The 27,878-nt window shown below is 49.5% G+C and overlaps 2 protein-coding genes, 3 non-coding genes and 2 pseudogenes across 7 annotated transcripts; 6 read left to right on the top strand and 1 right to left on the bottom strand.

The window, feature by feature from the left end:
• Nucleotides 1-341: 341 nt before the first annotated feature.
• Nucleotides 342-7,618, top strand: LOC103054447 (PHD finger protein 13-like). The gene is made up of 6 exons (XM_088132055.1): nucleotides 342-671; nucleotides 818-861; nucleotides 3,830-3,922; nucleotides 4,057-4,582; nucleotides 5,152-5,196; nucleotides 5,600-7,618. Exons 1-6 carry the CDS (start codon nucleotides 647-649, stop codon nucleotides 5,824-5,826), a joined length of 960 nt encoding a protein of 319 aa, XP_087988181.1. The 5' UTR covers nucleotides 342-646; the 3' UTR covers nucleotides 5,827-7,618.
• Nucleotides 7,619-7,948: 330 nt separating this feature from the next.
• On the bottom strand, nucleotides 7,949-16,545 carry LOC103053869 (uncharacterized). 3 transcript variants are annotated; one of them, XM_025173091.2, is made up of 3 exons: nucleotides 16,459-16,545; nucleotides 13,013-13,127; nucleotides 7,949-10,226 (listed from the first exon to the last, which is right to left on the bottom strand). In XM_025173091.2, exon 3 carries the CDS (start codon nucleotides 10,213-10,215, stop codon nucleotides 9,088-9,090), a length of 1,128 nt encoding a protein of 375 aa, XP_025028859.1. In that variant the 5' UTR covers nucleotides 10,216-10,226; nucleotides 13,013-13,127; nucleotides 16,459-16,545; the 3' UTR covers nucleotides 7,949-9,087. The 3 variants fall into 3 exon arrangements, with proteins under 3 accessions (XP_025028859.1, XP_025028860.1, XP_025028861.1); XM_025173092.2 differs by having other exon boundaries at nucleotides 13,013-13,124; nucleotides 16,459-16,540; XM_025173093.2 differs by lacking the exon at nucleotides 13,013-13,127 and having other exon boundaries at nucleotides 16,459-16,541.
• A 4,565-nt stretch (nucleotides 16,546-21,110) lies between these two features.
• On the top strand, nucleotides 21,111-21,229 carry LOC112543276 (5S ribosomal RNA; annotated as a pseudogene).
• A 783-nt stretch (nucleotides 21,230-22,012) lies between these two features.
• On the top strand, nucleotides 22,013-22,131 carry LOC112543253 (5S ribosomal RNA). The gene has a single exon (XR_003086607.2). It is a non-coding gene; the product is annotated as a 5S ribosomal RNA (ribosomal RNA).
• A 3,112-nt stretch (nucleotides 22,132-25,243) lies between these two features.
• LOC112543277 (5S ribosomal RNA) lies at nucleotides 25,244-25,362 on the top strand (annotated as a pseudogene).
• A 562-nt stretch (nucleotides 25,363-25,924) lies between these two features.
• Nucleotides 25,925-26,043, top strand: LOC112543275 (5S ribosomal RNA). The gene has a single exon (XR_003086619.2). It is a non-coding gene; the product is annotated as a 5S ribosomal RNA (ribosomal RNA).
• Nucleotides 26,044-26,975: 932 nt separating this feature from the next.
• On the top strand, nucleotides 26,976-27,094 carry LOC148213515 (5S ribosomal RNA). The gene has a single exon (XR_015794509.1). It is a non-coding gene; the product is annotated as a 5S ribosomal RNA (ribosomal RNA).
• Nucleotides 27,095-27,878: the final 784 nt, after the last annotated feature.

The following is a 27,878-nucleotide window of genomic DNA, read 5'->3' on the forward strand; positions in this document are numbered from 1 at the left end:
GCTGGAAAATCCCGCGGTTGTCCCACCGGCAAGGAGGCAGGGAGGGAGGATCTCTGCCAGGCGGCCCTGGCGCAAAGCCGGGCACCTTCCCCTTCTAAAGCGACGCCGCCGCCCACCCCGGCGATGGTGCAGATGTCCGGGGAGGGGACAAGACGGCCAGACCCCCCGCAGCGCTTCAGCTGGCGGGCGAATCCAAGGGAGCGAGCGCGGGGGGGGCGGGAGGAGGCCCCCGCCGAAGCTCTCCCCGCGCCGGCTTCCCCGCGCGCGCCACCGCCCCTTCCCCTTCCTCCGCAGGTGGTACTGCCTCCCGCGCCAGTCCTGGCTGGGCGGAGCTGGGCCGGGGAGGCGGGGTTGGCGCTCAACAGCCGGCGCCGGTTACAGCAGGGGGCTGGGAAGGCGAGCGGCGAGTCCCGCCAGCCCTCGTTGCGTCGCCGCCGGAGAAGAAGGAAGCGCGCCCCGCCGCCGGCCCTCGCCCAGCCCCGCAGCCGCTCACCGCGCGGCGTCGGCGGTCCCGCTGCTCCGCCGCCTGGAGGTCCGCTGGCCTCGCTCCGCCCCGCGCCCCGTTCCTTGCTCGCGCCTGGATTTGGGGAGCCGCGGCCGAGCGGAGGGTCGGCGGGCGAGCGGGTCGGCTCGAGTCGCGGCGGGGATGAGCAGCCCCGAGGAGGACGCAGGTGGGTGAGCCGAGGGTCGGCGGGGGGGGGGCGCCCGGCCTCCGGGGCAGGGGGCGACGGTGCCCGGGCGCGCTGGGTGGGGCGGGCGGGGCGGCTGCTCCGCGGCGCGACCTGACCTGACCGCCCCTTCGCTTTCCCCCCTTCAGGTGCGAGCCCCGTGCCCAGTCCGGGCTTCCCCGCCTTCGACGAGGTGAGTCCGAGCGCGCGTCCGGGTCTCCTGCGGCTGCCCGGCGGCAGCAGCGCGCAGCCCGCGGGGAGGAGAGCGGCGCCGCAGGGAGAAAGGGAGCCGGGCGGCGCGCCGGAGGGAGCCGCTCCGCTGCGCCCACCTTGCCCACAGCGGCCGGCGGGGCGGGGGCCCGTGGAGAGGCCCCCTGCTTTGGAGCGGGGGCGGAGAGCGTGCTCCTCCGGGGGGGCGGGGGCGGCGCTCCCGGCTGTCTTTGGCGCGACGGCGGCTCCGCCCCGGCCCCGGAGCGCGGGGAGGAGTTTGGCGGCGCGGTCCCGCGCTTTCTGGCACGGGAGCCCTGGAGCGGGGAGCCCTGCGGGGCGGCCCTCGCCTCCTTCCCGCCGGTGCCGGGCGGGGGGCGGCGGCGGCGAAGTTCCCCCGTGCGCCCCCGGCCTCTTCCCAGGACAGCGGCGGCGCAGGCGCCATCTTAAGCGCTGCCCGGGTGGGGGCGCGTTTTGGAGCCCGACCCTCCCGGTGCCCTTGGCTCGGGGCGCAGGCGGAAGTCGGCCCAGCATCGCGGGGTGGGGAGGGGGGCAGAAAGTGCGTTTGGCCCCTTTGTGGGGGGGGAGACGAGGGTGTTGCGCGCCCGCTGCCCGCGCTCAGCTTGCCCGGTTTTATTCTTCATTTTTTACGCGGCACGGCCGGGTGGCATTTCGGCGATTTGCCCTCTCCCTGAGTATGTTGCCGCCCTCTCCCCCCTTTTTTGGGGGGGAGGTTTTCTCTCCCTTCGCCTCTGCTCAGGTCCTGATGTGCAGAGAGGCGAATTCTCCTCTCGAAAAAAGGAAATTTCCAGGTTCTGGGTGGATCCGCCCTTTTAGTCTCAGGGCCAGCCTTCTGGCTTGTCTCCTCTCCCTTCCTGAAAAGATGGATGTAGTTGGTGTGTGTTTGTTGTGGTAATCTTATTCCCATTAATACCCATCCCTTCCTGTTTTGAGATTTGGCAGGAAAGCCTGCTTTTCAGGGAACCCGCTCCTGGCCTAGATCCATTCAGACAACCTTCTCTTCCCTAAACGTAACCTCCGTGAGGAACAGCATCCAAGTACTCATAATGGCAACGTGGACACGAGGGTGGGAAGGGACGACCCCCTTTACTCTAATAGAGGGTACTTGCCCTGCCTCCTTCTCAACTTTGGGGGCTGGATCCATTGATTCTGGTTGTCATTTCTTCAGGGTTCTCTCCCTTCCGCTCTGTAAGGACCAGCTTAGGTGTGGGGCAATCCAGCCTTTTGCAAGCTGTCCTGGTGTGCTTCAAAATGGGGAGGGGGGATATTAAGAGTTCTTCCGCCTCCCTTGTTTTGGCTGGAATCTGATCTCCCGCTTTGCTTTGTCTGCAGGGCAAGGCAACTTGTTTGCTTTGACAAGGGGCCTGCAGGGAAATGTCTCCACGCTTCCACCCCCATTATCATTGTTATTATCATCTTCCCCACCAAATAGCAGGAGAGTTCCTTTCCCTGGAGATCCGTCTCTGGCGGCTCTGAAATTTACTGCTGGAATCCCCTCTCTTTCTCTTTGGTTTTGGAACCAAGAAAACCACAGGGCCAACTGCTCTCTCTCGCGATAAGAAATTGAGACTTGGTGACCTATCTTTTTCTCCCTCTTTAGAATATGTGGGGAAGCTTGATGTTCCAACTGTTAAAAACCAATTTTCCCCCAAGTTGTGTTAAGATAAGCTAGGCTCCTGGGGGAAGTCACAGTATGACAGAGGCAGAAAGCATGTTTTGCCTGTAAAATGCCTTGTGGCTGTATACCCCCATCATCCTTAACCTGGTTTTTAAATGAACCTATTTTCTGGGTTTGTAAAACTATACTGAAGAATACAGGTTGGATTTAAAAAACATTTATGGCGTGACAATACTTGGAGTTCAGTGTACAGTTCTGGTCAGCCCACATCTTAAGAACATCATTACAGGATGAGCAAGGGCACTCAAAAGAATTAAGGGGCTGGAGCAGCTCCCTTACAAGGAAAGGCTACAACAGTGGGGGCACGTTAGCTTGGAATGAAGGTTAATAAAGGACGACATGATAGAGGTAGAAGTGTATAAAATCACACATAGCATGAGCATCGGGCAAAAAAAGATGCCTTTTCTTTCTCTCAGCGTTGGAACTTGAGGTCATTGCCAAACTAAACACAAGGAGGTTCAGGACTGAGAAAAGGAGGCATTTTTCACATGATGTGAAATTAAATAATGGAATTATCAGCCAGCCAATTTGGAAGGTTTGAAAAGGAACCAAAGGGGATATGGCTATCTAGATTGAGGGCTGTGGACACCATCCTGCGTTTGTGCCAGAAGGCTTGACATATTGGCTCCTGGGGAACCAAAATGGAGGGGACTGTTGCCTTCCTGTCCAGGCTGGTGAGCTTTCTAAAGGCATTTGGATGTCCACTGGGTGATCTGGAAAGCCAACCTAGATCAGTTGGGCCTGATCCATTAGGGCTCTTCCTGTGTTGGTGTGCTGCCACACCAAAATCTCCCACACAAACCAAGTTTAGTGCTAACTAGGCTTAGCCTGTTGTGTGAGATGCACCCGTCTTTCCCTGACCCAGTGTTGCATGTTGACTGTCAGTAATGCTGAGCTGGGACAATCAGTGGCCTGTCTCTGAGCAAGGGAGGTGCTTATATTTGGACAATAAGCGATCTGCCTTAAAGGTGTTTTACTCACAGTGCTGACCAAGGACATATTGGCAAGATGGTAGTTCTTGGTATGAGTAGGGTGGGCAGTGTATTTACGGAACTGAATGGGACAGATATCAAAGATTGCCTGGGTTTTGTTAACTAGCCTGCACTGGTTGTGTTCTCACAACACCCCACTTATTGGGGCAGTGTCATAGAAACTTACTATTTACGTTCCACTAGTTTGTTCATATCTGAATATTAAAGGACTGTATTGTAAAAGGGTATTGAGATCCAGACTGTAAACCCACGTATCTTTGCAGCCACCTCAGAAAAGACAGAGAACTGTAGAAGACTTCAATCAGTTCTGCACCTTTGTGCTAGCCTATGCAGGCTACATTCCGTATCCGAAGGAGGTAAGAAAAGTTGCAGGTCACGGAGCCAAGTGCTTTGCTCTTTCTCCACTTTCATACCCTGGGTGCTGGGGGTTCCCAACCTCTCCCTTCTGCAGTAAAGCAGATTGCATGGCTTTCTCTCTTTCCACCCCCAGAATGAGCCATGGACGTACCGAGGCAACAGGAGCCCTCAGAACAGCACTGGAAGCACGCAAGACAGTGACGGTTGGGGATCATCCCAGTCCTGTGACTTCCAAGTACTTTCAGATGATGGGGGGAGCAGGAACACAGCGTATAAGGGGACAGGAGAGCTGCTGAACTGCCCTAACGTTACCAGCAGCTTTTGCACCAGTCGGCACCAGCAGACTAAAAAGAGGAAGCAGTCAGCAAAGAAGCTCAGCGTGAACCAGGCAGTGGACAAGGGCTTGATGTCCCTGAAGGACCATACACAGAGAATGCTTGAGACTTGTGAGGAAGCGAAGGAGCTGAAATCCTGTCTCCAAGAGCTCCCATCCAGACCTCTCCTGGAGCAAATGGAGAAAGACTGGATCCCTGGGCTTCACACTGAAGAGAAGCCGGGGGAACAAGGCACGTACAAGGAGGAAAGAACCAGATCTGCCTCTTGGAATATCATGGAGCAAAGCATGGGAGAACTTGAGGGAGGAGGCCCCCAACTTAGCAGTAAGTATGCAAGTAATGGTGCTTTTAGAAGAAATCCAACGAGAGTTAACCTTAACCACTCCGTCAAACCTTAATCCATCTAGTCCACAGGTCTTTAACACAGCAGCTCCCTAGAGTGGTGTTTTTCTACCTCAGCATCTTTAAGATGCGTGGACTTCAACTCCCAGAATTCCCCAGCCAGCACTGCCCTAGAGAATTGTTGGAAATGACTTGCCTTGTGTCCTCTCTGTGCGTGCAAGGAGTGCCAAATGACATTGTATTTCCCTATCATCAGTGGACTTTGTGCATGTAGAGGTTAGGCAACATGGCATTTACAGTCTAACACCAGGATCCAATAAGCTGCAAGAATTTTCAGGAGTCTCTATTGATTTAGAATGGCTGGATTCACACAGCCTCCTTAACCAGTCAATTAAAGGCATAGTGGCTGCTTCACTCAGTTTTCTAGGGCCTACTCTGTTGGGGATGATGGGTGCCGTGCAGACCCAGGCAGTGAGCAATATATCCAATATCCAGATTCCAACACAATGTGGGCACCCTCTTTATCTGACGTTTTTCTCTCCCCCTTGCAGATCTGCCTAAGGAATTTATTGCAGCCTCAGACACCAAAACAGATGGTGAGTTAATCTTGGCTTATGGTAGTATCACCAGCTACCAGTAGGGGAGCAAATGCATTTTGGTTGGGTTCTTTAATAAGCCCATAGAGTAATGTTTCCCAACCTCAGCAACTTTCAGGTGTGTGGACTTCAACTCCAGGATGGGAGTTGAAGTCCACACACCTGAAAGTTGCTGAGGTTGGGAAACATTGCCATAGAGGCATTGCATTTAAAGCTTTTTGCATAAGGTAAATGGGTTGAAAGTGAAGGGAAGTTAAAACGGCTAATTTTAGAGCTATCTCTAAGGAGCCTAAAAGAAAAAAATCTCTTTAATAATCAAGTGTTAGATTGGGGTGTGCTGGCTGAGAAAAACAAGCGAAGGTGCAGCCCTTTGCTTATAACACTTTCTTTTTCTCCTGTGCAGAAGATGATGCTTGGGATTTAATAACTTGTTTCTGCTTAAAGCCCTTTGCTGGGCGGCCGATGATCGAATGCAGCGAGTGCGCTACTTGGATACACCTCTCCTGTGCAAAGATTCGCAAGTCCAATGTGCCTGATATCTTCATCTGCCAACGCTGCCGCGATGCAAAGCAAGAGATCCGCCGGTCAAACAGAGCCCGGACCGTCCCCCGCAAGCGCTTCTGCGACTGAGTGTAGCTTCGATCGGATTTCCGCTGCCAAGACAATCAGAATGCAGGAACTGCCCTCGGGAGAGAAGTGAGGCATCCCTGGACATTTCCAAAACATTGAAATGCGTGTCTTATTCCAAATGTTGAAATGGGGAAGAGGACCGCTGAGGTTCTTTCCTGGAACGGTCTGTCGAGGGTGCTGTTGAGATCTCAGGGTTATGCTAGAGCAGCAAATGCACAGATGCCTGGCAGACACAAGTGACTGTTTGGGGGGAGGTTTGGGGAGGGTGGAATTGCAGCAGGCAATGCACTAAGTCAGCCAGTAGCCTCTCTGCCCTTGCGCAGAGGTGCCTTTTCTCAGCAGCCTAAGGGGAGTAGGCCCAAACAGAGTTTTTCTGTGGTACGCTAGCTGCTCGGACTTAAAATGGGTAAGATGATGCACCCCGGTTTTGTGGTTCTTTGCCCCTTAGAACAGTGGGTTGCAGAGCCCCTCAACCTCTTTCCCAGAAGCCACCTCAAGGGACAGTCCCCTCTTTGTGCACACAGAGCTTAGGGAGGGATCTTTGTGCTGTCCCCAGGACAGCTGGCGTCAAACTTCAGAGCTGTGGGTCCTGCTCCCCAGTCTTTCAGCGTTCGAGTACAATGCCATGCTATAGCCAGGCTAGTCACTAGTGGACCAGGAAAGGGGTGGTAATGTTCCCTTACTGTACATATTTGGTATGCAGAGGCTTAGGAAATATCTAGCTGTACCTTTACTCCACTCACTTACCCAGCCTAGACTTCCAGTTGCACTACTGTCTTATTTGAAGGGAACGTGGGGTTTGCAGGAAGGAAGCAAACTGGGAAAGGCAACGGGCAACCTTTGCGGAGCCCTCTTCGGATCTAAAAGCGGGGAGCCATTCTTGAGCAAGGTAGTTGGATGGCAAGCCACCTGGCAGAAGCAGATTGGGTCCTGCTTGTCTCCAGGCTGCTCTTGGAAGAGCAAGCTGGGGATTGCTGACAGACAGACAAGATCTGTGTACTATGCAAACTACTGGTTGTTCCTGGGAAAACGTGCCAGCAAGCAAATGCTTGTTTCGGAGAGACCATCACTCTACCCAGTCCACAAAGCCTCTTCCAATTTGACCCGTGTGCCTTCTTTATTTCATCTCATCCACACATTGCACCTTCAGCCACACGTAGATCTAAAGCTCTGTTCTGATGGCCCACGGAATATGCAGTTGCTTAATGTGGGCTTTGTCTTCTTCGGGATAGGCTACTTAGTCACCCTACTAAAGAACAAAAATCCAGACCTAACCTATGATTCAGAGCACCTCTGCCCACCCGCCCCTTGAGTGTTTACATTTTTACAGTTAGTCTCTTTAAAAATGTAAGGTAGCACAATACATGCTGTATACTGGGTGTCTGAGTGATACATATAGATTAAAACACTTTTAAGCAGCTGTTATTGCTTCATTTCCGTGCAAATCAAACCACCGTTCTATTAGCAGACCACATTTCCAGACAAGGCACTCTTACCCTGATTTTTGGGCTTGTCCAGTATCCCTGGGTTGGAAACATCTTCTTTCTCATCCACTACTATTATCAGAGTTTGTTCTGGTTTCCTCTTCCTTGCTACCCCACAAGACAAGATTGCACCGGAACCAAGGCTTGCTTAATTGTATGCTCTGCATAGTTGTGTAACTGAAAGTAAATTGTGTAATTGAAAGTAAACTTGGAAATTAGGGTGCTACATCTGCCTCTTAGGCTGATTTTCCTACAAGATCAGCGGTGCAGTCATGGTAGTTTGGTTTTTTTAATCTCATGGCATATTAACATTTCTAATCCCAATAATAATAATAGTTAATCTTTAAAGGTAGGTTTTGGAATCTTTGGCTCAACAGTTCAGCTTTAGGGTTGGAATGGAGATGGCAACATCATTGTTCCTATTCCAAATCAACTCCTTTTGCTTTTTCTTCTGCATGGTTTCCTGGATTTAAGCCTCATTTCTAGCCATCCCATGGACTCCTGAGCAGAAAGGCACAGGATAAATTCTCAATTCCCTGCCTTAACGAAAAGGCATTAGAATACTGCCATAGGGCATTATAACATATTTTTTTGCTCTATTTGTTTGTACTAAAGACCACAGACCACAGGACAATATCCAGCATGAATTATTTTTATTTTCATAACTAAAGCCAGGGGGCAAACAGAAGCAATTGTGTTTTACTGTGCAACATTCTTCTCTGGTAATAGAGCAAACAAGCCTTCTTTTCAAAACTCGGTTGCAATTCCCGAATATTTGCTTTTTTTAATTACAGAGATTTTTTTTTTAACTTCCTAAGCAAAGATGCTCTTTTGCCTATGCTGCATGTTGATCCTCCTGCCTAAATGATATATAATTTTTCCCCCATTGGATAACATTCCAGATACAAAACGTAGAACATGCTGTTCTACACTATTTACAACTCAAAGAGGAAATGAAAGAGCTTAATTTGGTTTTGATCCATGCTCAAAAGCTACAACTCTTAATTAACCAGGTGACCACCTTATTCCATGCAACTTGTGGCTTTTGCTATCACATAGGATATTTCTTGGACAATGCTGGCCCCAGGAAATACTGTCAAGGCATTAGATGAGAAGAATTTAGCTCTGCCGTGAATCGAAACATTAAAGTACCTGGTTTTTAGCATATTCATGTTCCAGGTCCTCTTACTGCTTCTGGAAGTTAGTACATCTCAAGGAAAAACCATTTCAATTTCACACAGCATCTACATGGAAGTTACATGTAAACAGATCTGGAATTAGGGGAACAGCAAGGCAGGTTTTCTTCCTCCTTATCTACTACAAATGCAATTCCTGCTGCCTGGTCAGAAAAAAGGATAAGCAATGATCTTCATGACCTGCAGCAGGAAAAAAAGTGGGGCTGCTCTAGACATTGGTCTGGTCTGATAGCAAGATGAGGGTGCTTCACGTGCTTCCAGGATGAACGCAGCTAGAGCCCTGTGCTAGCAGACAGGCACACAAAGAGAGGATGGCTATGCTCTAGGCCAGTGTTTCTCAACCTTGGCAACTTTAAAACATGGACTTCAACTCCCAGAATTCCCCAGCCAGAATGGCTAGCTGGGGAACTCTGGGAGTTGAAGTCCACATGTCTTACTACTAGGCTACTCTATTTACAAAGCCGTGTTCAGATGCAAAGGCAACAGCTCCTTCTGTCCTCTTGGAGAAGAAACCGTAAAGAAGGACAGGTAACCTGTTGAAGGCCCATCTCTGAAGAAAGAACGTTAGAAACTCCCCAGCTTCATTCTTCATTGGCCCAGGCTGCAGATCTGCTCTTCTCATCCAGATAAGGGACCACAGCATCTGTGTAGAATTTCTCCAGCTTGCGTTCTGTCTTCTCCCAAAAAACAGGATCAAAATCCACCGGGGCGACTGCTGTTTCTTTGTTGGTGTGAACAACAAAATCGGCTTTCTTTAGGCCAGTGACTTCCATCTGGCACTGAACTTGGGTGTAGTACGGATGGTTTTTCTTCAGTGAGTAGGAACTACCCTCCTTTTCCAGGCAGAAAGTTTTGTCTTTGCACGCTTCGGTCACTGTCTTATTTCTGTGTTTATAGGGACACTTGACCTCCAAGACACCAAGCTCCTTGCCAGTGTCCGCTTCTCGGACAATGCCATCGGGGCTGGCAGCCAGCCACGACTTTTCTTTGTCCACGAAGAGGCCACAATCCTTCACCTTCACCGCCTTGCTTGCTGTGCTAGACTTGAGCATTTCATAGGCTTGCACTGCCTTCTTCTCATTGCGGACACCCCAAGACATGGCAGGGGTCTGTACCGCAGAGCCCGGTTCCACCACAGCCTTCAGGTACGACTGAGGCACTTCCGAGGTCCGGCCGTTTGCAAACTTGCTGTTGGAGATCTTGGGAGCGATGGAGGCCGTGATGCGGTTCTCCCGCCACTTGTGCCATTCGGGGTTTGTCCGCTGACCCCGTGTTTCCCTCTCGACCTCAGCCACCTTTTCAGGGGGAAGGGACGCAGGCAGGCCCCTCGCTTTGCCTGGGGTTTTGCTCGCAGCCCGTGAAGGGCCAGCAGACGTAGAAGACTTCACTCCCACCGATGCGGTGGAACTCTTGGCTGCTGGCCTACCGCCGCTGTTCCTTGCATCTGCTTGTTCGCCATCGTAGGCCACTGCAGACCTCGACTGGCCAGTCTGCCTTGCTCCTCTGGGCTTTGTGGCACAGGCTACCTTCTCTGGGCATGATCCTCTGCCACTTCCACTCTTAGCAGCACAACCCGTTGGGTCTGCACTGGCTGCAGGGATTGCCCTGGAGGAGGCAGATGACTGAGGAGCTCCCGGACCTGCTTTCGGTGCTGTAGCAGCAGGTCGTGGAGATGCAACGTTGTCTGACGTTTTCCTGGGCCTCCCCATTTTTCAAATTCCTGTTCCGCAAATATCGGGAGGGGGAAGAGAGAGAGAAGGAAAGAGTTAGGGCAGAAGGAGAAATACCTAGGAAATCATTTTCTAATACTTCTGCTCTGCAAGTTGTTTGTATCTGGCTGCCTTTTATTCATCTATGGCTGAAAAGACAAAAATCATCCACAGGTAAACAGGTAGCTCTTGGAAAGTACAAGAGATGTAACCCAGACCATGTGCCACGTACAGCTAACTATAGCAACTACTTTAATGCCTAAACAAGAATGCAAGAATGCAAATGATCCCATGCATTTTAGCTAGCACAACACCATCTGCAATTCAGTGCTAAAAATATTTGTGCCCCAGTTTGCATTTTTCCTCTTCCCTCCTCTTCCCCCTTTCTTTTGATCTGTACCTTTTATATTATCAATCTGTAAGTAAACATAACGGGACATGTATCTCAACCACTCTAGAAGCCTTTTCAGTCAACAGCAAGGTAAGCCTACAGTATTTTAAATGAGATTGTATATGTGCTGCTGATTGCACACATAACCAAATTGGGAACAGGTGGACACACCCCCTTGCACATGCACAAAGAGTCATTTTCCTCTGGAAGCAATGGAGCCTGCAAAGAGATCCTCCTATTCTATGTGACTGCAAATAAAAGAACAGGCTGAGTTCACAAAAATGAGCACTTTCCTGAACGCTGTTTGTGTCTAGCCTGCTTCCAGAGTATTGCTTGCTTTATGCCTTTATCCTTTCAATTGCTGGACCACAGCTCCCATCTACTTTAGCCAATGAGGCCATTTTAATCACGCTGGCTCTGCAGCGAAGGGTTGTGGGGTCTTATCTGCCATGAAAATACTTGGTTGACAAAAGCTGCCTTAACAAAGCCATTTCATCTCAGCATTCTCTTTACTCTCTTATGGTTTAAAATCCCAAGGAGGCGTTAAGGGGCTGAGGACTGACTCCCGATAATGAGAACAGACCAGCTTTTGTAAGAGCCTGCAGGGAGCTCTTTATTTTAGATCTCATTATAACATGTATATATTTCCAACTTAGCTATTTCCCAGGGACTAGGGTTGCACATCAAAATGCGGTTTGTTGAGTAAGCCACTGTTAACTAAGTACGCCCATTGTACTACGCCATAAACCATGTTTCCAAACTGCTCTGAGTGGGTTCACGTCACACACGTAGCCAAAAGGAAGCAAGGGACCCTGAAGCTTAGTGTGATCTGGGACGACCGTGAAACAAGTAGCTCATTACAAAGGCAGCACATATGGAGTTCAACCACTCTGAATCTAACCATAGCACAAATTGTGTGTAACAAGATTTAAACAAGCAAAGCAACTGCCTGTGGCTCTGAAGCACTTAGTGGGTATATTCATGCAACACTCTTAACCTAGTTACTGAAATAACTCATCTGCTGGGCTCACTCACAACTTCAAAATATAAACTGACTTTGCACAATATATCAAGCCACAATAACACTAATCAAGATTAAAACTGACCAAGCTAGGTATGTGCAAATGCAGGTAAAATATAACTCATGGTTTATAAGCCACAACAGTTGGATTCCCTCAAACCAAATAAAGCGCATTATCACTTGAGGGCACCAAAAAAAAGGGGGGGGAGGCGGCTTAATCCGGTCCTCACTGTAAATACAAAGGCTTCATTTCCCAGAATTCCCCAGCTGGCATGGCTGCTGCCAAAAATACTAGCAGTTAAAGCTCTACTCCTATATTAGCATAACAAATGACCCCCCTACATGCAGAACAAAATATGAAAATGCCCTTTCATCTTTTCCATCAACAGGGAGAAAGCAATCTCAGAAAAGTTCCCTCAGAAAAGGAGCAAAATCTCCTCGTGTGAGGTGCACAGTATGCGCGGGAGAAAGATGGGCCAAGTCCCCTATGGGAGTCAGTATCTGAGATTTACGGATAAACCTTTTTATCTGTTTAAAGCAGCAATTTTCAAGCTTGACCACTTTAAGATATGTGGGCCTGCTGGCTGGGGAATTCTGGGAGTTGAAGTCCACACATCTTAAAGTGGCCAAAGTTGAAAAACACTGGTTTAAAGTCTCCTTTGGGTCAAGCTTGATTCATGGTGATTTCACAGACCCATCCATGTAATTTTCATGATAACAAAGCATGTCTGGAGGCCCACTGCCATCTGCTAAGATTGTTTTTTACTAGTCTTGTCTAGGCTACAATTCTGTGCAGTCTTCCATCCAAAGACTAGATGATTCTACAATTGGTTCAGATGACCCTTGTAGTCCCTTCCAATTGTACAAATGAGAAATTAACCCCAGCAATAAAATCCCACCCAATTCATTAGTATTCTCATGCAAGCAAAGAAGTGTTAAAAATTATACAAGGTTTTCCCCTTCCCCCTCCAAAGCTATTAATGAAAAAACTGAAAAACAAACAAGCCATGTTTTCATTCAACCTACAAAACACCTGTAAAGTGTTCTAACACTCTGCACTTGATAAACAGAATATATACTTGATAAACAGAATAAACAAAAACCAGTTTTTGGAAGGCAGAAAAAGGTTTAATGTTCTCAGGTTCCCACCTTGGCACGACCTTGGGCATTCCTGAGAGGCAGATAATGGCCCATCTGCACCTAGTTAACCTTCCAACCTTCCCTCCCTTCCTCCCCTTCACTGTAATGGCAGAAACAAGCAAGCCAACTAGCAAGTGATTGATTGCGAGGATTCTGACCCCTTTTTTCCCCCATTGCAAAGGCTCTCCCTTTTTGATTCACAAAATACAACCATAGGCTTGCCTACTTAAAAGTAAGTTCCCTACCTTCACCTGGGGCTTCTTCCAAAGTATGATACAAGAATATCCCGGATGATGTTGAGATCTCAATTTACTGTTTGTTCTTTGTCAATGCTAACCAGATCCAGCTTCAGAACAGCTGCTGGGTGAGAAGGAACAAAAATAAAAATGAAAACAGGATACAGATTGGGAGACTGAACACAAGGCTGAGAAGGCATGTCTGGGCAGAACACGCTGCACACTGCTCCTCCTGCAGTGGGCCTTCTATTACTAAGAACAAACTACTGTTTTACAATACATCATGTTTACACACAGTTGGGTTCTGTTCCTGTATTGCTTTATGCCAAAAAGCAAGCACAATGGCTAGCCCTGGAAGTCTCTTCTAGCCAAGTAAGCAAGAATGAGGGGCGAGATTGAATCAAAGGGAAAATTCTGTAACAGGGTAGCTGGAAGGAACATAATTACCTGAAAAATGGAAGAGAAAAGTGTAACGAATTTAACTTTTAGTATATAATCACATAACCATAGAATAGCCATGTTTATCCTATTCATGACCTTTACTAGGAAACTCACGTTGTTGGAATGTTGGAATGTAAGCTACATACCTTGTACGAATGAGTTCTCAACACTGATAAGGCTGGAGCAGTGGTGGGTGTAAGGAATGCAGTGAATATCATAAATTTATAAGATAATGGAACGAGAGGTACCATCATAACGAGTTACCCAACTGTTCCTAATGTGAACTGTTCCTGACATGCACTGTTCTTGAGATGAACTGGATGGAGCTGACCTGGATGAAGTGTTCACCATACAGGACTTAAACAGGACTGGTTGAGAAGGTGATGTGAAGAGGAGATAGCACTTCCCACCATTAAAGCTCAGTTAGCATGTCAGTTTGTTGGATCAGGAATTACCAAAAAAATCTATAAATAGGGGGTAACAGAAATTGGACATAACAACACCTTGGAGATTGAATGAGGCCAGAGATCCTGCAATTAGTAAGAATCAAATTATGTTTTTCCTTGTTTTGAGGGAGGTGGTTTGAGAGTTCATTATCTCTAACTTACTCCTAGCCTTTGGGGAGTACAGACCCTGAAACCCACAATGACGATGCTTGGGAAAATTATATTCTAGATTCCAGAACAGGATAAAATTTAAACTAATGTTTCTCAACCTTGGCAACTCTAAGATGTGTGGGCTTCAACTCCCTGCATGGCGGCTGGGGAATTCTGGGAGTTGAAGTCTGCACATCTTAGAGTTGCCAAGGTTGAGAAACATTGATCTAAACAGATATTTGCATTAACTTAAATGAGTTTTTTCAGATAGTTTCAAGGAAGGGAAACACCACACCCTGAAGGATACAGGCAAAGGGATATTCCACAGTGGTTGTTGTATGCTTAATTTACAGGACACAGTAGGGAGCTGATGTTCGGGGAGACCTGACCGCTGATTTCTAGAAGGATAGGCAACCTAACATCCACATTACAAACCTTTGGTTGTACTTGAGATGTTGGCCAAGGAGCCTTGTCGCCACTACCCTGCCTTGCTGGCTGGTACAAGATCACAATTTGTACCCTTTGCCCAACGTATGAGATGTCTACATAATACTCAAACCTGAATGACCCCAAAATCTGAATTCACATGACACCGTGAAGTCACAGGCAAACCACATCTCAGCCTAGATCTTTGGATGGAACCGTCCTTCATCAAAACTAAAACAATCACAAAACAGCTCAGCGTGTTCCACCAACCAGGCCAACACCTTCCTGGCAGTAAACCAAAATAACCAAACCACAGTTTCTTTTTCTATGTTTAGCAATCTGTTAGAGCACTCTCTAACATTCATGGAAACCGGTGATGGCGAACTCACAGGGCAGGGCATTTGGGATCTCGGGTGCACAGCTGACTACCGCAGCTGCTACCAGCCCTATTACTCCAAAGAAATTCACTCTACTCCTGGTTCAACAGGGAAGAGGCATCCCTTTCCTTCCGGAATCTCCTTGCCAGAACGTCTCCATCTCTTTTCCGGAAAGAGCACCACTGGTTTAAGAATTCTAAATCCTGATTGTGTATAAGCAGGTCTGTAAGAACCGCGGTACTCAGTTCCCAATGAAAGCAACTCTCATTGAAACCAATGCAGGTTCAAAGGAAAGTTCATTTATTGGGATGTAGTGAACAGCTCTAGAAGCATAGCTGGAACTGAGGCCCGCGCGCGCCAAAACTTAAGTTTTACTTCACTCCCATTCCACCCCCCCCTTCTGTCAAGAATCTCTCTTGTGCATGATTCTCTCCGGTTCCCACGTTGGCACCACCTTGGGCATTCCTGAGAGGCAGATAATGGCCCATCTGCGCCTAACGGTTAACATCCCAACCTTCTCTCCCTTCCTCCCCCTCTACCGTAATGGCAGAAACGAAGCAAGCGAACTAGCAGTGCAAGTCATGGATTGAGAGGGTTCTGACAAGCTCGGAGACCTGGAAGAAACTTGGAAAGAAAGAACGCACGATGGTTTTCGGGAGTGGTTGAGGCTCGGCCCTCTCATTCCAGGGCGGAGCTGCTCTCTCGCCTACATGCAATCGCCAGAGCAAGTTCACACATTCACCCTGCTCCTATCTTCACAGATCTCAACTTGCCCTCCGAATTCACCAGATCTAGTGAATTTAGTTGCTGCCAGCCGGGCGAATGCTTTTCCCCGTTGCTTCTTTCCGAGACGAAACCCCAACGCCAACTGGACCCGAGGGGTCTCCTTATAAAACCTCATCTGGCGGGAAGCCCTCTCGCCTGATGTTTGATTTGATTTTCCCGGGTTCGGTTTATCCCACCATTACCTAGACGGGCAGATCCTTTCATTCTTTCAGGGTCTAGACTTCTTGCACTTCCCCGTAGGCACTACAAAAGCACATCTATAAGCTATTTCAAAGTCCGTTACAGTCAGCGGGCACCGTGTTCTAGCTATTCCCCAGTGAGCCACATTTTTCTCTCCCTCTCTTCGATGTGAACTGGCGGCCGGTCAATTTCAATATTCCAGTATTTCTGCCTCGTGCAAAAGTACACGGAAAACTGTGCCTGGAAACCGATATCGCACTACGCCGAAATGCTGTGTCGTGCAAACCGAGCGAACTGTGATTTATTCAACAAGCCAGGATTCGTACAACGGGTGACCTACATCGATTCAGTTTTAGCCATTTCAGGCTTTTTTGAGCCACCTAAAATACATCCGCTGGCTTTATTATCACCATCATCATCAGAAACAAACGAAAACCAATTGGCACCCCCAACTTTTTATACAGAGCAGCTCCTCCGAATCACTCGCCCATCCCCAACGCAGAAAACGAAACCATTTCTCTAGTTTCATTTCATTCGCCTCTCAATCATCGGGCGCAGACTGGCAGCCAAATAAAACAAAAAAAGAAAAGCAGCGCCGTTCACCCCCGGCTGGCAGAAAAGGCGAGTTCGGCTCACGCAGCAAACTTACCACCCCGCTCCGAGCCAGGAAACAAATGCGGAGGGCGCGCGCAGGGTAAAAGCCGCCTAGAAAAAGGGAATCCCCGCGGGCTCCTCCCACAATGCCGGGCAGAGCCGCGCATGCGCCCTTCGGAGCAGACCCGTTCCTCAGCCCCGCCTCCGCTGGCACTTGGAGACCGTTTTTCAGAGCGGGAAAGAAGAGGGCTCCTGAGGGGGCGCTCTTTTCTTAAAAAACAAATGAAAATAATAATAATGCGACTGATAAAAGCAGTGGAGGGAACGGGCCCCCAAGGACAAAGGCCCCCTGGGTGGTTGGAATGATTTTGTCCTGAAATGGGGCCTTCCAGATGCCTAGGGACTGTACTTCCCATGGTTCCCAGCCAGAGAGGTAAAGAGCTGTGGAGACTGACTGTTCTACTGGGTACACGATCTTACGATGCTGTTGTTCCTTTCGTCACAGATGATTGATTGGCTCAGTTCAAGTTATGGAAGTATAGTTTTGAATAGGGGCCATTGAGGGCATCCAGCCCAACCCCTTCCTCAGTATATGAATCAGAACCGCTGCCGACCTATTAGGCGCCTTTGTGCAAAAAGCTTTTTGCCGCCCCTCCCCTTAATAATTTCATTAGCTAATTTTTGTCATTGAGAAACGGGTCTGTGGTTAAGACTAGACAGGAAGTTTGGCACTAATACTTTGAGATTGCACAACAGGAATGGCTTCTCTGACTTCATAAACAGCGCTCGTTTCAGAAGTGGAAAATGACAAAAGCGAACACACGCAGTTGGCAATTCCAGGGAGAATTAATATTTAACGCTTAATCTGACGCCTCCCCGCATGTCATGGCACCTTATTGCAGTGCACAACTTGCACATCTGCTTGCAGTGACCCTCATCCAAATCCCCTTTTCAGGACACATCTATACAAATCTAGTTTTCACAGTGGGGATAAGACAGAGTCATTGATACCCATCTGTAATGGTATGTGGGAATCACCATGGAAGACACGGGGAAGAGCCAAAGCCAGGGAAACAGTCAGATAAGCAACAGCTAAGTCCTCAGAAGGAAGGGGGACGTGGTAAATGTCTCAGAAGGGACCCTCCCTAGTTTCTTGGACTGTAAAAGTCAGGGGGGAAACATGTACTTTCAGACTTGCAAGACTATTAATGTAAACTTACAATACACTTAGAGCCGGTACTTTTGGGTGTGCTTCTTATCTTGACTACCTCACAAGGTTCACAGTATACCCTACGAATTTGATGTTCCCCAGCTATCCTTTGACATAACAGCACCCTCCCCCCCTCAAAAAAAGATAACAATCCTGCATCCCTTCAAAAAGTTTTCTTTCCTCATGCATGCAAAACAAAGTAGAACTTTTTTGCAAGGCAGGATCCTGGGACAAATGGAGTAAAGCTCAGAAATGAATTACGCACCAACTTTTCCATGGGGAGGACCCACATTAGACAATATGCTACCTCTTGCTGTAAAAAAAATCTCCTTTCCTTCCTACCAGGATCTTTCCAAAAGACAGAAGGTACAACCTAAACACAAAACAAGGAAGTTGGGTCAATGTCGTTTATTAATTTTTTTAACTTGCTATTTATTTTTTAAAATATTAGAAAATGATGATACAAATCCCATGAAAGAAAAATAAGGTACAGATAGTAAAAGAGAGGTGGAGTGCCAACAAATCTGAGATATCATAGACTGACTGATACATCAAGTTAAAACATGAACTTGAAGAAAAAGAAAATTTAACCTTTGGGTGCAGTGCTATTCCATCTATAAAGTGGACATGACATGTTGTATAAGCTTTTAATGATATGTGGAGTCCTTGGGGTTCTCTGAGCTTGGTTCTTTTCTTGCAAACCTTTCATTACCCGGCTAGGTAACATCTTCAGTGCTAAAATGGGATGGGGTTTGCTCTCTATTTATGTGCTGTGGCCTCCCTTGCCAGTGCTGGTGGGGGTTTTGTTTTGCTCCTCTGGTAGTTCCTTGATTGGCATATGTTTACTGCTTGATTGTGTGCCTGGTGGTAACCTTTGCTTATCTGGGTGATGCTTGCTGGTGATGATTGCTGGAGATTGATTGCTGGTGAGGCGATCTTCTGGTCTTTTGTCTCTTCTGAATAGTATGTAGATGCTGTTAATCTCTATGTGTCTGTTAACTGCTGCCTTGTCTGAATACCAGGCTTCCAAGAATTCTCTTGCATATTTGGATTTAGCTTGGTCTAAAATGCTGACAGTTTCCAGTTAAAACTATGGTTGAGTCTGTCCATCTGTTGTGAGATTAAGGAATTTTCATCATGTCTTCTGACTGCTAGTTGGTGCTTGTGGATGCGCTCTGCTAGTCTTCTGCCTGTCTGTCCTACGTAGTGTTTGTTACAGTCCTTACACTGTATGTTGTAGATGACTCCTGCTTTTTCTTCTTGGGCTACTGGGTCTTTTGGTTTAGTTAGGGTATATTGGAGTGATTTTGTTGGTTTATGTGCTACAGAGATGCCATATGGTTGTAATAGTCTGTTGATGGTTTCTGAGACGTTTCTGATGTACAGCAGTGTGATCCTTTTCATAGCTTGTGTAGGTTGAGTTGTAGTAGGTTGAGTGGTCAGGCACTTTTTGATAAAATTACGTGGATATCCATTTTGTTGGAAGATGTTGTATAGGTGGTCTTTTTCTTTTTTCTGCTGTTCTGGGTTACTGCAATGCATTTGTGCTCGCTTGAATAATGTTCTTATTCAGCTCCTCTTGCGGGAGGTTGGGTTGTTACTTTGGTAATGGAGTACTTGTTTGGTGTAGTTGTCTTCCAATGAACTTGAGTTTCTAATTTCCTGTTCTTTCCTCTGCTGATGAGGATATCCAGGAAGGGGAACATGTTGTTGTTTTCTTCCTCTCTGGTGAATTTTATTTCTTTGAAAATGCTGTTAATGGTTTCATGTGTCTTCTCTAGTTGTTTCTTTTTTATAATAACAAATGTGTCATCTACATACCGGATCCATACTTTAGGTTGTATGTGGGGAAGTGCTATAGCTTCTAGGCATTGCATTACAATCTCTGCTATGAGTCCTGACAGTGGTGATCCCATGGGTGTGCCTCTGGTTTGTTGGTATATTTGTCCATCACACTGAAAATAGGTGGTGAGGCAGAGGTTGATGAGCTCCATGATTCTGGGTATTTCGATCTTGGTGTATTTGGTTAAGTCGGGTGTGTTGTGTAGTACTGCTGATATGGATTCTTTCGCTAGTTCTGGGTTTATGGACATAAAGAGTGCTGTAACATCAAATGAGACCATAATTTAATCTTCATCTATGTGTACGTCTTTGATTTTCCGGAGGCACCGTAGTAAGGAGTTGATAGAATATTCACTATCCTCTGTGAGGTGTCCAAGCTTTTTGTCAGTTCTTTCGCTATGTTGTATGTTGGAGTCCCTGGTAAAGATACAATTGATCGGAGTGATATGTCAGGCTTGTGTATTTTTGGTCGTCCATAGAAGCATGGGAAGATGGGTCCACTGCTTTTCATCTGCCACTGTTCTTCCTTTGTGATCTGGCCTTTCTTAGTTAGGTCGTTGAGGGTTCTCTTGATTAGGTTATCTAGTTTCTGTATTGGGTTGGTGTTACCAGGGATGTAAGTTTCTTTGTCCTCTAATAGCTTGTTGGCTTTTTGCAGGTATTGTGATTTATCCATAACAACAGTGGTGCATCCTTTGTCTGCTGGGAGGATGATGATGGTTTGGTCCTTCCTTAGGCTATTGAGGGCTGCTCTCTCCTCTGCTTTGAGTTGGTGTTGATACCGTGTTCTTCTCATCTGTGGTATGATTGTCTGCATTATGTTTTCTTGGGTTTCTGGGTTGAGTCCTGTTATTTTGAATGCTGCTTCTAGGGCTGTGCAGAAATCTAGTGAATTGGCATTGTCCATTTTGTAGTTGAGGCCCTTCTCCAGGATATTGTGTTATGCAGTGGATAGTGGCCGGCTAGACATGTTGATTACCCATTCTGGTTCGGGTGCCTCTTTGTTTCCCAGGTTTAATTAGAGTAGTTTTGTTTGAAGTTTAGTTTTTCATTTCTCTCCTTGTCTTCTGCATGTGTTCTGGATGGTGGTAGTCAGTGTCTTAGCATGCTCTGGGGTCACGGTCAGTTCTAGTTGTTCCTTGAGGTTGTCTATTGTTTGCTGGTGGTACTTCAGTCTGTAGTGCGCATCCATGATCATTACTCTTACGATTTTGCATCCATTCTGATGTGCTATCTTCAATCCAGCTGTGCTCCTTATTGGGTGGGTTGTATCTGACGCTGCTGGGTAGGGTATGCTGTCTTAGGCATTCATGTAGAAAAAATAGCTGCTCTTTCGTGGAGGTTTGCCCGCGTAATGTATTTCAGATTTTCTAGCTATCCACCTTTGTTTTACTGTTTATTATCTCTTCTTTATATTCTTTAAAAGTTGCCCCTTCATCTTTTCTGCTCCACCCTGCTCTCAATGTTTACTTCGTATCCCCCTTCTTCCTCCTTCTCCTCCTCCTCCTACTCGACCAACCCTCATGGATAGAGCTACAGCAATTGGAGGACAGATAGGTCCCGGCTTGAGGGGACAAAGGGGGAGTTGGATAAAGATCTCAAGAGCGGGCGCAGCTCTGGATTGCTTAAACACGGCAGAAGGTGGCTTCTCTGCCATCTACGGCCATACTACCCTGAAAATGCCTGATCTCGTCTGATCTCGGAAGCTAACCAGGGTCAGGCCTGGTTAGCACTTGGATGGGAGACCGCCTGGGAATACCGGGTGCTGTAGGCTTTTGCGTCTTTCCCCTGCCCCTTCGAGTGTCCCCTATGCATCTCCCTCAGATTCGCTATTCCCCTTCTCCACCGTCCTCCTGCTGTGCCGACCCCCACGGATAGCGCTGCAGCTGCGCCCTGCCTTTTCCTCCAAGTTGCAGCACACAGCACGGAACGCAGGGCTGCGTTTCGCGCTCCTAGCTGGACAGATCAGCCGGAGTCAGTCCTTTGTTCCGCCGTCGCCAAAGTGGTGGCTGGGCTCTGCAGGGCAACGTGCAGCATGGGCGGACGTTGCCTGAGGTCCAGGGAAGCACGGCTGTCTCGGCCGAGGGGCCTGCACACAGCTGGCGCGGAGAAGGCCACGGCTCCCTTCGAGCGTGCCCTACGCATCTCCCTCGCATTCGCCATTGCCCTTCTCCATCTTCCTCCTGCTGCGCCAAGCCTCACGGACGGCGCTACAGCTGCGCCCTGCCTTTTGCTTCAAGTTGCAGCACATATCAGCATGTTGCCTGAGGTCTGGGGAAGCAAGACCGTCTGGCCGGAGGGCCCTGCACAGGGCCAGCGCGGAGAAGGCCACGGCTCCCGGCTTGAGGGGACAAATAGGCAGTATGAGAAAGATCCCGAGGCAGGGCAGCAGAGCAGCTGTGTGCTCTGGAGGAAGCCTGAGCAGCTGCCGCAGCAGCAACAAGGACAAATATGGACCGGGAGCAACGGGCGAAGAGAATGGGCCGGAGCCCAGGCTAGATGCTGAGCAGGTGGCGCTCTGGCTTGCTTAAACGCGGCGGCAGGCGGCCTCTGTGCCGTCTACGGCCATACTACCCTGAACACGCCCGATCTCGTCTGATCTCGGAAGCTAAGCAGGGTCAGGCCTGGTCAGTACTTGGATGGGAGACCGCCTGGGAATACCAGGTGCTGTAGGCTTTTGCCTCCTTGCCCCACCCCTTCGAGCGTGCCCTACGCATCTCCCTCGCATTCGCCATTGCCCTTCTCCATCTTCCTCCTGCTGCGCCGAGCCTCACGGACGGCGCTACAGCTGCGCCCTGCCTTTTGCTTCAAGTTGCAGCACATATCAGCATGTTGCCTGAGGTCCGGGGAAGCAAGACCGTCTGGCCGGAGGGCCCTGCACAGGGCCAGCGCGGAGAAGGCCACGGCTCCCGGCTTGAGGGGTCAAATAGGCAGTATGAGAAAGATCCCGAGGCAGGGCAGCAGAGCAGCTGTGTGCTCTGGAGGAAGCCTGAGCAGCTGCCGCAGCAGCAACAAGGACAAATATGGACCGGGAGCAACGGGCGAAGAGAATGGGCCGGAGCCCAGGCTAGATGCTGAGCAGGTGGCGCTCCGGCTTGCTTAAACACAGCGGCAGGCGGCCTCTCTGCCGTCTACGGCCATACTACCCTGAACACGCCCGATCTCGTCTGATCTCGGAAGCTAAGCAGGGTCAGGCCTTTTGCCTCCTTGCCCCGCCCCTTCGAGCCATCTTCCTCCTGCTGCGCCAACCCTCACGGACGGCGCTGCAGCTGCGCCCTGCCTTTTGCTTCAAGTTGCAGCACATATCTGCATGTTGCCTGAGGTTTGGGAAGCAAGGCCGTCTGGCCCGAGGGCCCTGCACAGGGCCAGCGCGGAGAAGGCCACGGCTCCCGGCTTGAGGGGACAAATAGGCAGTAGGAGAAAGATCCTAAGGCAGGGCAGCAGAGCAGCTGTGTGCTCTGGAGGAAGCCTGAGCAGCTGCCGCAGCAGCAACAAGGACAAATATGGACTGGGAGCAACTGTCAGAGTCTGCACACTCAATCCCAAAATTCAGTAAATCCTCTGGAGACAAAAGGTTCCTTCAGAGATTTCTTTATTTAGGAGAAGCACACAGCATCATAGTTTGTTGAGTCTGACTCAACATAGCAAAGCCTTGTCTTTTTAAGCCCAACTTCCCCCCCTTCTAGGTTTCTATTCCCGCTTGCAGCTCTTCGTGCCTTGCTCCAGTTCTCACGCCTCCTGGCCTTGGATGTCTGGCTCAAGAAAGAGATAACGGCACCTGGCCTCCTCTTTCCCCCCCTTTATGGCAGGTCAAGCAAACGGTTAGAATAACATTCCCAGCACTTCACTATTGATCTATGGTTAGCAATAAAAGCAAAAGTATGATTAGTAATCAAAGCACATTAAAACAATTGAAGAATCTGGTTTGCGTAGATCCTGACATGCCGCCCTCCAACAGAACGAATGTTCCTACATTCGGAAGAAAATCTGAAAAAGAAGATAGAAATATAACAATGAACATTAACATGGTTACTTAGGCTTGTCAGGGTACTTTTGAGTGAAAACGAGCAAGTAGTTTAGAGGCTTTAACATTAACACTGTCCACCCATTCGTGATGGGTTTTGGGAAAATGTTTCCATTGAATCAAGTACTGGAGTTTGCCTTTATGTTTTCTAGAGTCCAAAACGTCTTTTACTTCGAAGTGACTTTGTCCTTCAATCATGATAGGTGTTGGTGGAGATGGATCAGGATGCCAAGTTTCAGAGGGTTTGAATGCTTTCAGCAAATTTGCATGGAAAACAGGATGAATATTTCTATAATGTTTTGGCAATGATAATTTAAATGCCACAGGGTTTATAACTTTCTCAATTGGGAAAGGTCCCACATATTTTGGAGCAAGTTTTTTAGATGGTTGGAAGATTTTAAATTTTTTGTAGAAAGCCAGACTAGGTCGCCTACCTTCCAAGGAGGGTTTGCAGTGCGTTTTCTGTCGGCGAATGTTTTATGCTGGCTTTTTGCTTTTTCTAGAGATTTCACAATTAGTGGCCACAGAGTTGTAATGTTGTTTATCCATTGGTCTGTTGAGAGTTCAGGGAGGTTTTTAAGTGGTAATTCTGGGAAAGGCGGAAAGTCCTGGCCAGATGCTATTTTGTATGGTGTAAATCCAGTGCTTTGATGCACTGTGTTGTTATAAGCTACTTCAGCGAAAGGAAGGAGCTCAGACCAATCGTCCTGTTGATGATTTGTGAAACATCTTAAATATTGTTCCAATAAAGAGTTAATTTTCTCCGTAGATCCGTCAGTCTCTGGATGAAAACTGGAACTCAAAGCTTGAGTAGATCCAAGTAATGTAAGAAATTCCCTCCAAAATTTGGAGGTGAACTGTGGGCCGCGATCTGAAATCACCCGCTTGGGTTCGCCATGAAGGCGGTATACATGTGTAATGAACAGTTTAGCTAATTTTTTAGCATTTGGAATTGATGAACATGGAATAAAATGTGCTTGTTTAGAAAACAGATCCACTACAACCCAAATCACTGTGTTGTGATTACTCAGAGGTAAATCCACAATAAAGTCCATAGAAATTTCTTCCCAAGGTTTTTTTGGAGATGCCACAGATTGAAGAAGGCCGAGAGGTTTCCCCCCTCTCTTCTTTGACATTGCACATACAGGGCATGTAGAAACATAGTCAGAAATGTCTTTTCTCATGGTTGGCCACCAAAATTGTCTGCGTAGAAGGTGTAAGGTTTTTATAAATCCAAAATGCCCGGAAATTTTATCATCATGTCCCCTTTCTAGAATTTGTTTACGAAATGAAAGTGGAACATAAAGCTTGTCTCCCATCCACCAAGCTTGGTCTTCATGGGTTAAAGCATTTTTATTATTCTGGAACCATTCATCAGAATCTAAAGCAGCATTTATCTTTTAGAGTAGGTCGTTGGTAGGTTTTTGGTTTTGGAGTTTTGCTTGAGATCTGGTTAGGGCCACTGAGCCAGGTTCTGTTTGAGGTGGTGCTTTAAGGATTACCGGGGCCACCACCTGTTCTCTTTGGCTGTTATGACCTGGAGGAATCTCCTGGAGGGGGGAGCCCAGCCGTTTGAAGTGCGGACAGACCACAAGAATTTGGAATCTCTTACAGCTCCAAGAAAGTTGTCTCCTAAACAAGTACGCTGGGCCCAATTCTTCAGTCGCTTTAACTGGGCGAAGAGAATGGGCCGGAGCCCAGGCTACATGCTGAGCAGGTGGCGCTCCGGCTTGCTTGAACGTGGCGGCAGGCGGCCTCGGTGCCATCTACGGACATACTACCCTGAACACGCCCGATCTTGTCTGATCTCGGAAGCTAAGCAGGGTCAGGCCTGGTTATTACTTGGATGGGAGACCGCCTGGGAATACTGGGTGCTGTAGGCTTTTGCCTCCTTGCCCCACCCCGTCGAGTGGGCCCTACGCATCTCCCTTACATTTGCCATTGCCCTTCTCCACCTTCCTCCTGCTGCGCCAACCCCCACGGACGGCAGCTGTGCCCTGCCTTTTGCTGCAAGTTGCAGCACACAGCAGGGAACGCAGGGCTGCGTTCGCGCTCCCAGCCGGGCGGATCAGCCGGAGTCAGTCCTTTGCTCCGCCATCGCCAGAGCGGCAGCTGGTCTCTGCAGGACATGTCGCACTGGCACACGTTGCCTGAGGTCCGGGGAAGCAAAGCTATCTCGGCCGAGGGGCCTGCACACGGCCGGCGCGGAGAAGGCCACGGCTCCCGGCTTGAGGGGACGAATTGGCAGTTCGAGAAAGATCCCGAGAGGAAGGGCACCAGGGCAGCTGTGCGCTCTGGAGGAAGCCTGAGCAGCTGCCGCAGCAGCAACAACAAGATATATGGACCATGAGCAACGGGTGCAGAGAATGGGCCCGAGTCCGGGCTAGGTGCTGAGCAGGTAGCGCTCTGGCTTGCTTAAACATGGCGGCAAGCGGCTTCTGTGCCGTCTACGGCCATACTACCCTGAACACGCCCGATCTCGTCTGATCTCGGAAGCTAAGCAGGGTCAGGCCTGGTCAGTACTTGGATGGGAGACCGCCTGGGAATACCGGGTGCTGTAGGCTTTTGCCTCCTTGCCCCGCCCCTTCGAGCGTGCCCTACGCATCTTCCTCGCATTCGCCATTGCCCTTCTCCATCTTCCTCCTGCTGCGCCAACCCTCACGGACGGTGCTGCAGCTGTGCCCTGCCTTTTGCTTCAAGTTGCAGCACACAGCAGCACGTTGCCTGAGGTTTGGGAAGCAAGGCCGTCTGGCCCGAGGGCCCTGCACAGGGCCAGCGCGGAGAAGGCCACGGCTCCCGGCTTGAGGGGACGAATAGGCAGTAGGACAAAGATCCTAAGGCAGGGCAGGAGACCAGCTGTGTGCTCTGGAGGAAGCGTGAGCAGCTGCCGCAGCAGCAACAATGACAAATATGGACCGGGAGCAACGGGCGAAGAGAATGGGCCGGAGCCCGGGCTAGATGCTGAGCAGGTGACGCTCCGGCTTGCTTAAACGCGGCGGCAGGCGGCCTCTATGCTGTCTACGGCCATACTACCCTGAACACGCCCGATCTCGTCTGATCTCGGAAGCTAAGCAGGGTCAGGCCTTTTGCCTCCTTGCCCCGCCCCTTCGATCCATCTTCCTCCTGCTGCGCCAACCCTCACGGACGGCGCTGCAGCTGCGCCCTGCCTTTTGCTTCAAGTTGCAGCACATATCTGCATGTTGCCTGAGGTTTGGGAAGCAAGGCCGTCTGGCCCGAGGGCCCTGCACAGGGCCAGCGCGGAGAAGGCCACAGCTCCCGGCTTGAGGGGACGAATAGGCAGTAGGAGAAAGATCCTAAGGCAGGGCAGCAGACCAGCTGTGTGCTCTGGACGAAGCCTGAGCAGCTGCCGCAGCAGCAACAATGACAAATATGGACCGGGAGCAACGGGCGAAGAGAATGGGCCGGAGCCCAGGCTAGATGCTGAGCAGGTGGCGCTCCGGCTTGCTTAAACGCGGCGGAAGGCGGCCTCTGTGCCGTCTACGGCCATACTACCCTGAACACGCCCGATCTCGTCTGATCTCGGAAGCTAAGCAGGGTCAGGCCTGGTTAGTACTTGGATGGGAGACCGCCTGGGAATACCGGGTGCTGTAGGCTTTTGCCTCCTTGCCCCACCCCTTTGAGCGGGCCCTACGCATCTCCCTTCCATTTGCCATTGCCCTTCTCCACCTTCCTCCTGCTGCGCCGACCCCCACGGACGGCAGCTGCGCCCTGCCTTTTGCTGCAAGTTGCAGCACACAGCAGGGAACGCAGGGCTGCGTTTGCGCTCCCAGCCGGGCGGATCAGCCGGAGTCAGTCCTTTGCTCCGCCATCGCCAGAGCGGCAGCTGGTCTCTGCAGGGCAACATGCGGCATGGGCGCACGTTGCCTGAGGTCCGGGGAAGCAAAGCTGTCTCGGCCGAGGGGCCTGCACACGGCCGGTGCGGAGAAGGCCACGGCTCCCGGCTTGAGGGGACGAATTGGCAGTTCGAGAAAGATCCCGAGAGGCAGGGCACCAGGGCAGCTGTTCGCTCTGGAGGAAGCCTGATGTGAGAAGGCAGGGAGAAATGAGGGCCTCAAACGAACCATGTTTGCTAGGGGAGAGCGCTATGCACCATGGGGCAGCCTTGGGGGGGCGGCAGGAGGGAGGATGGGCAGAAGGCACACTCGCACCAGAGTGAAGAGGGACGGCAGGTGGGAGGAAATACTGCAGGCAAAAGGCACGTTCGCACCAGAGTGAAGAGAAACGGCACGGGGCGGCTGTTGGGTCAAGTGGGTATTGGAATGTGTACTGCGCTGATTGGATTCGGAAAGTGGAATGTCTGCGGTTTTGCGGTTAATTAGCGGTGCTCCGGGGCGGTAAAAAAGGTGAGATTGTGAGCCAAGCCCTCGTAGGAGGGGGC

The sequence above is a fragment of the Python bivittatus genome, unplaced genomic scaffold (assembly GCF_059951505.1).
Source record: "Python bivittatus isolate LINGU-HERP-01145 unplaced genomic scaffold, Pbiv_v1 ctg000980_np1212, whole genome shotgun sequence".
NCBI classification, from domain to species: Eukaryota; Metazoa; Chordata; class Lepidosauria; order Squamata; family Pythonidae; genus Python; species Python bivittatus.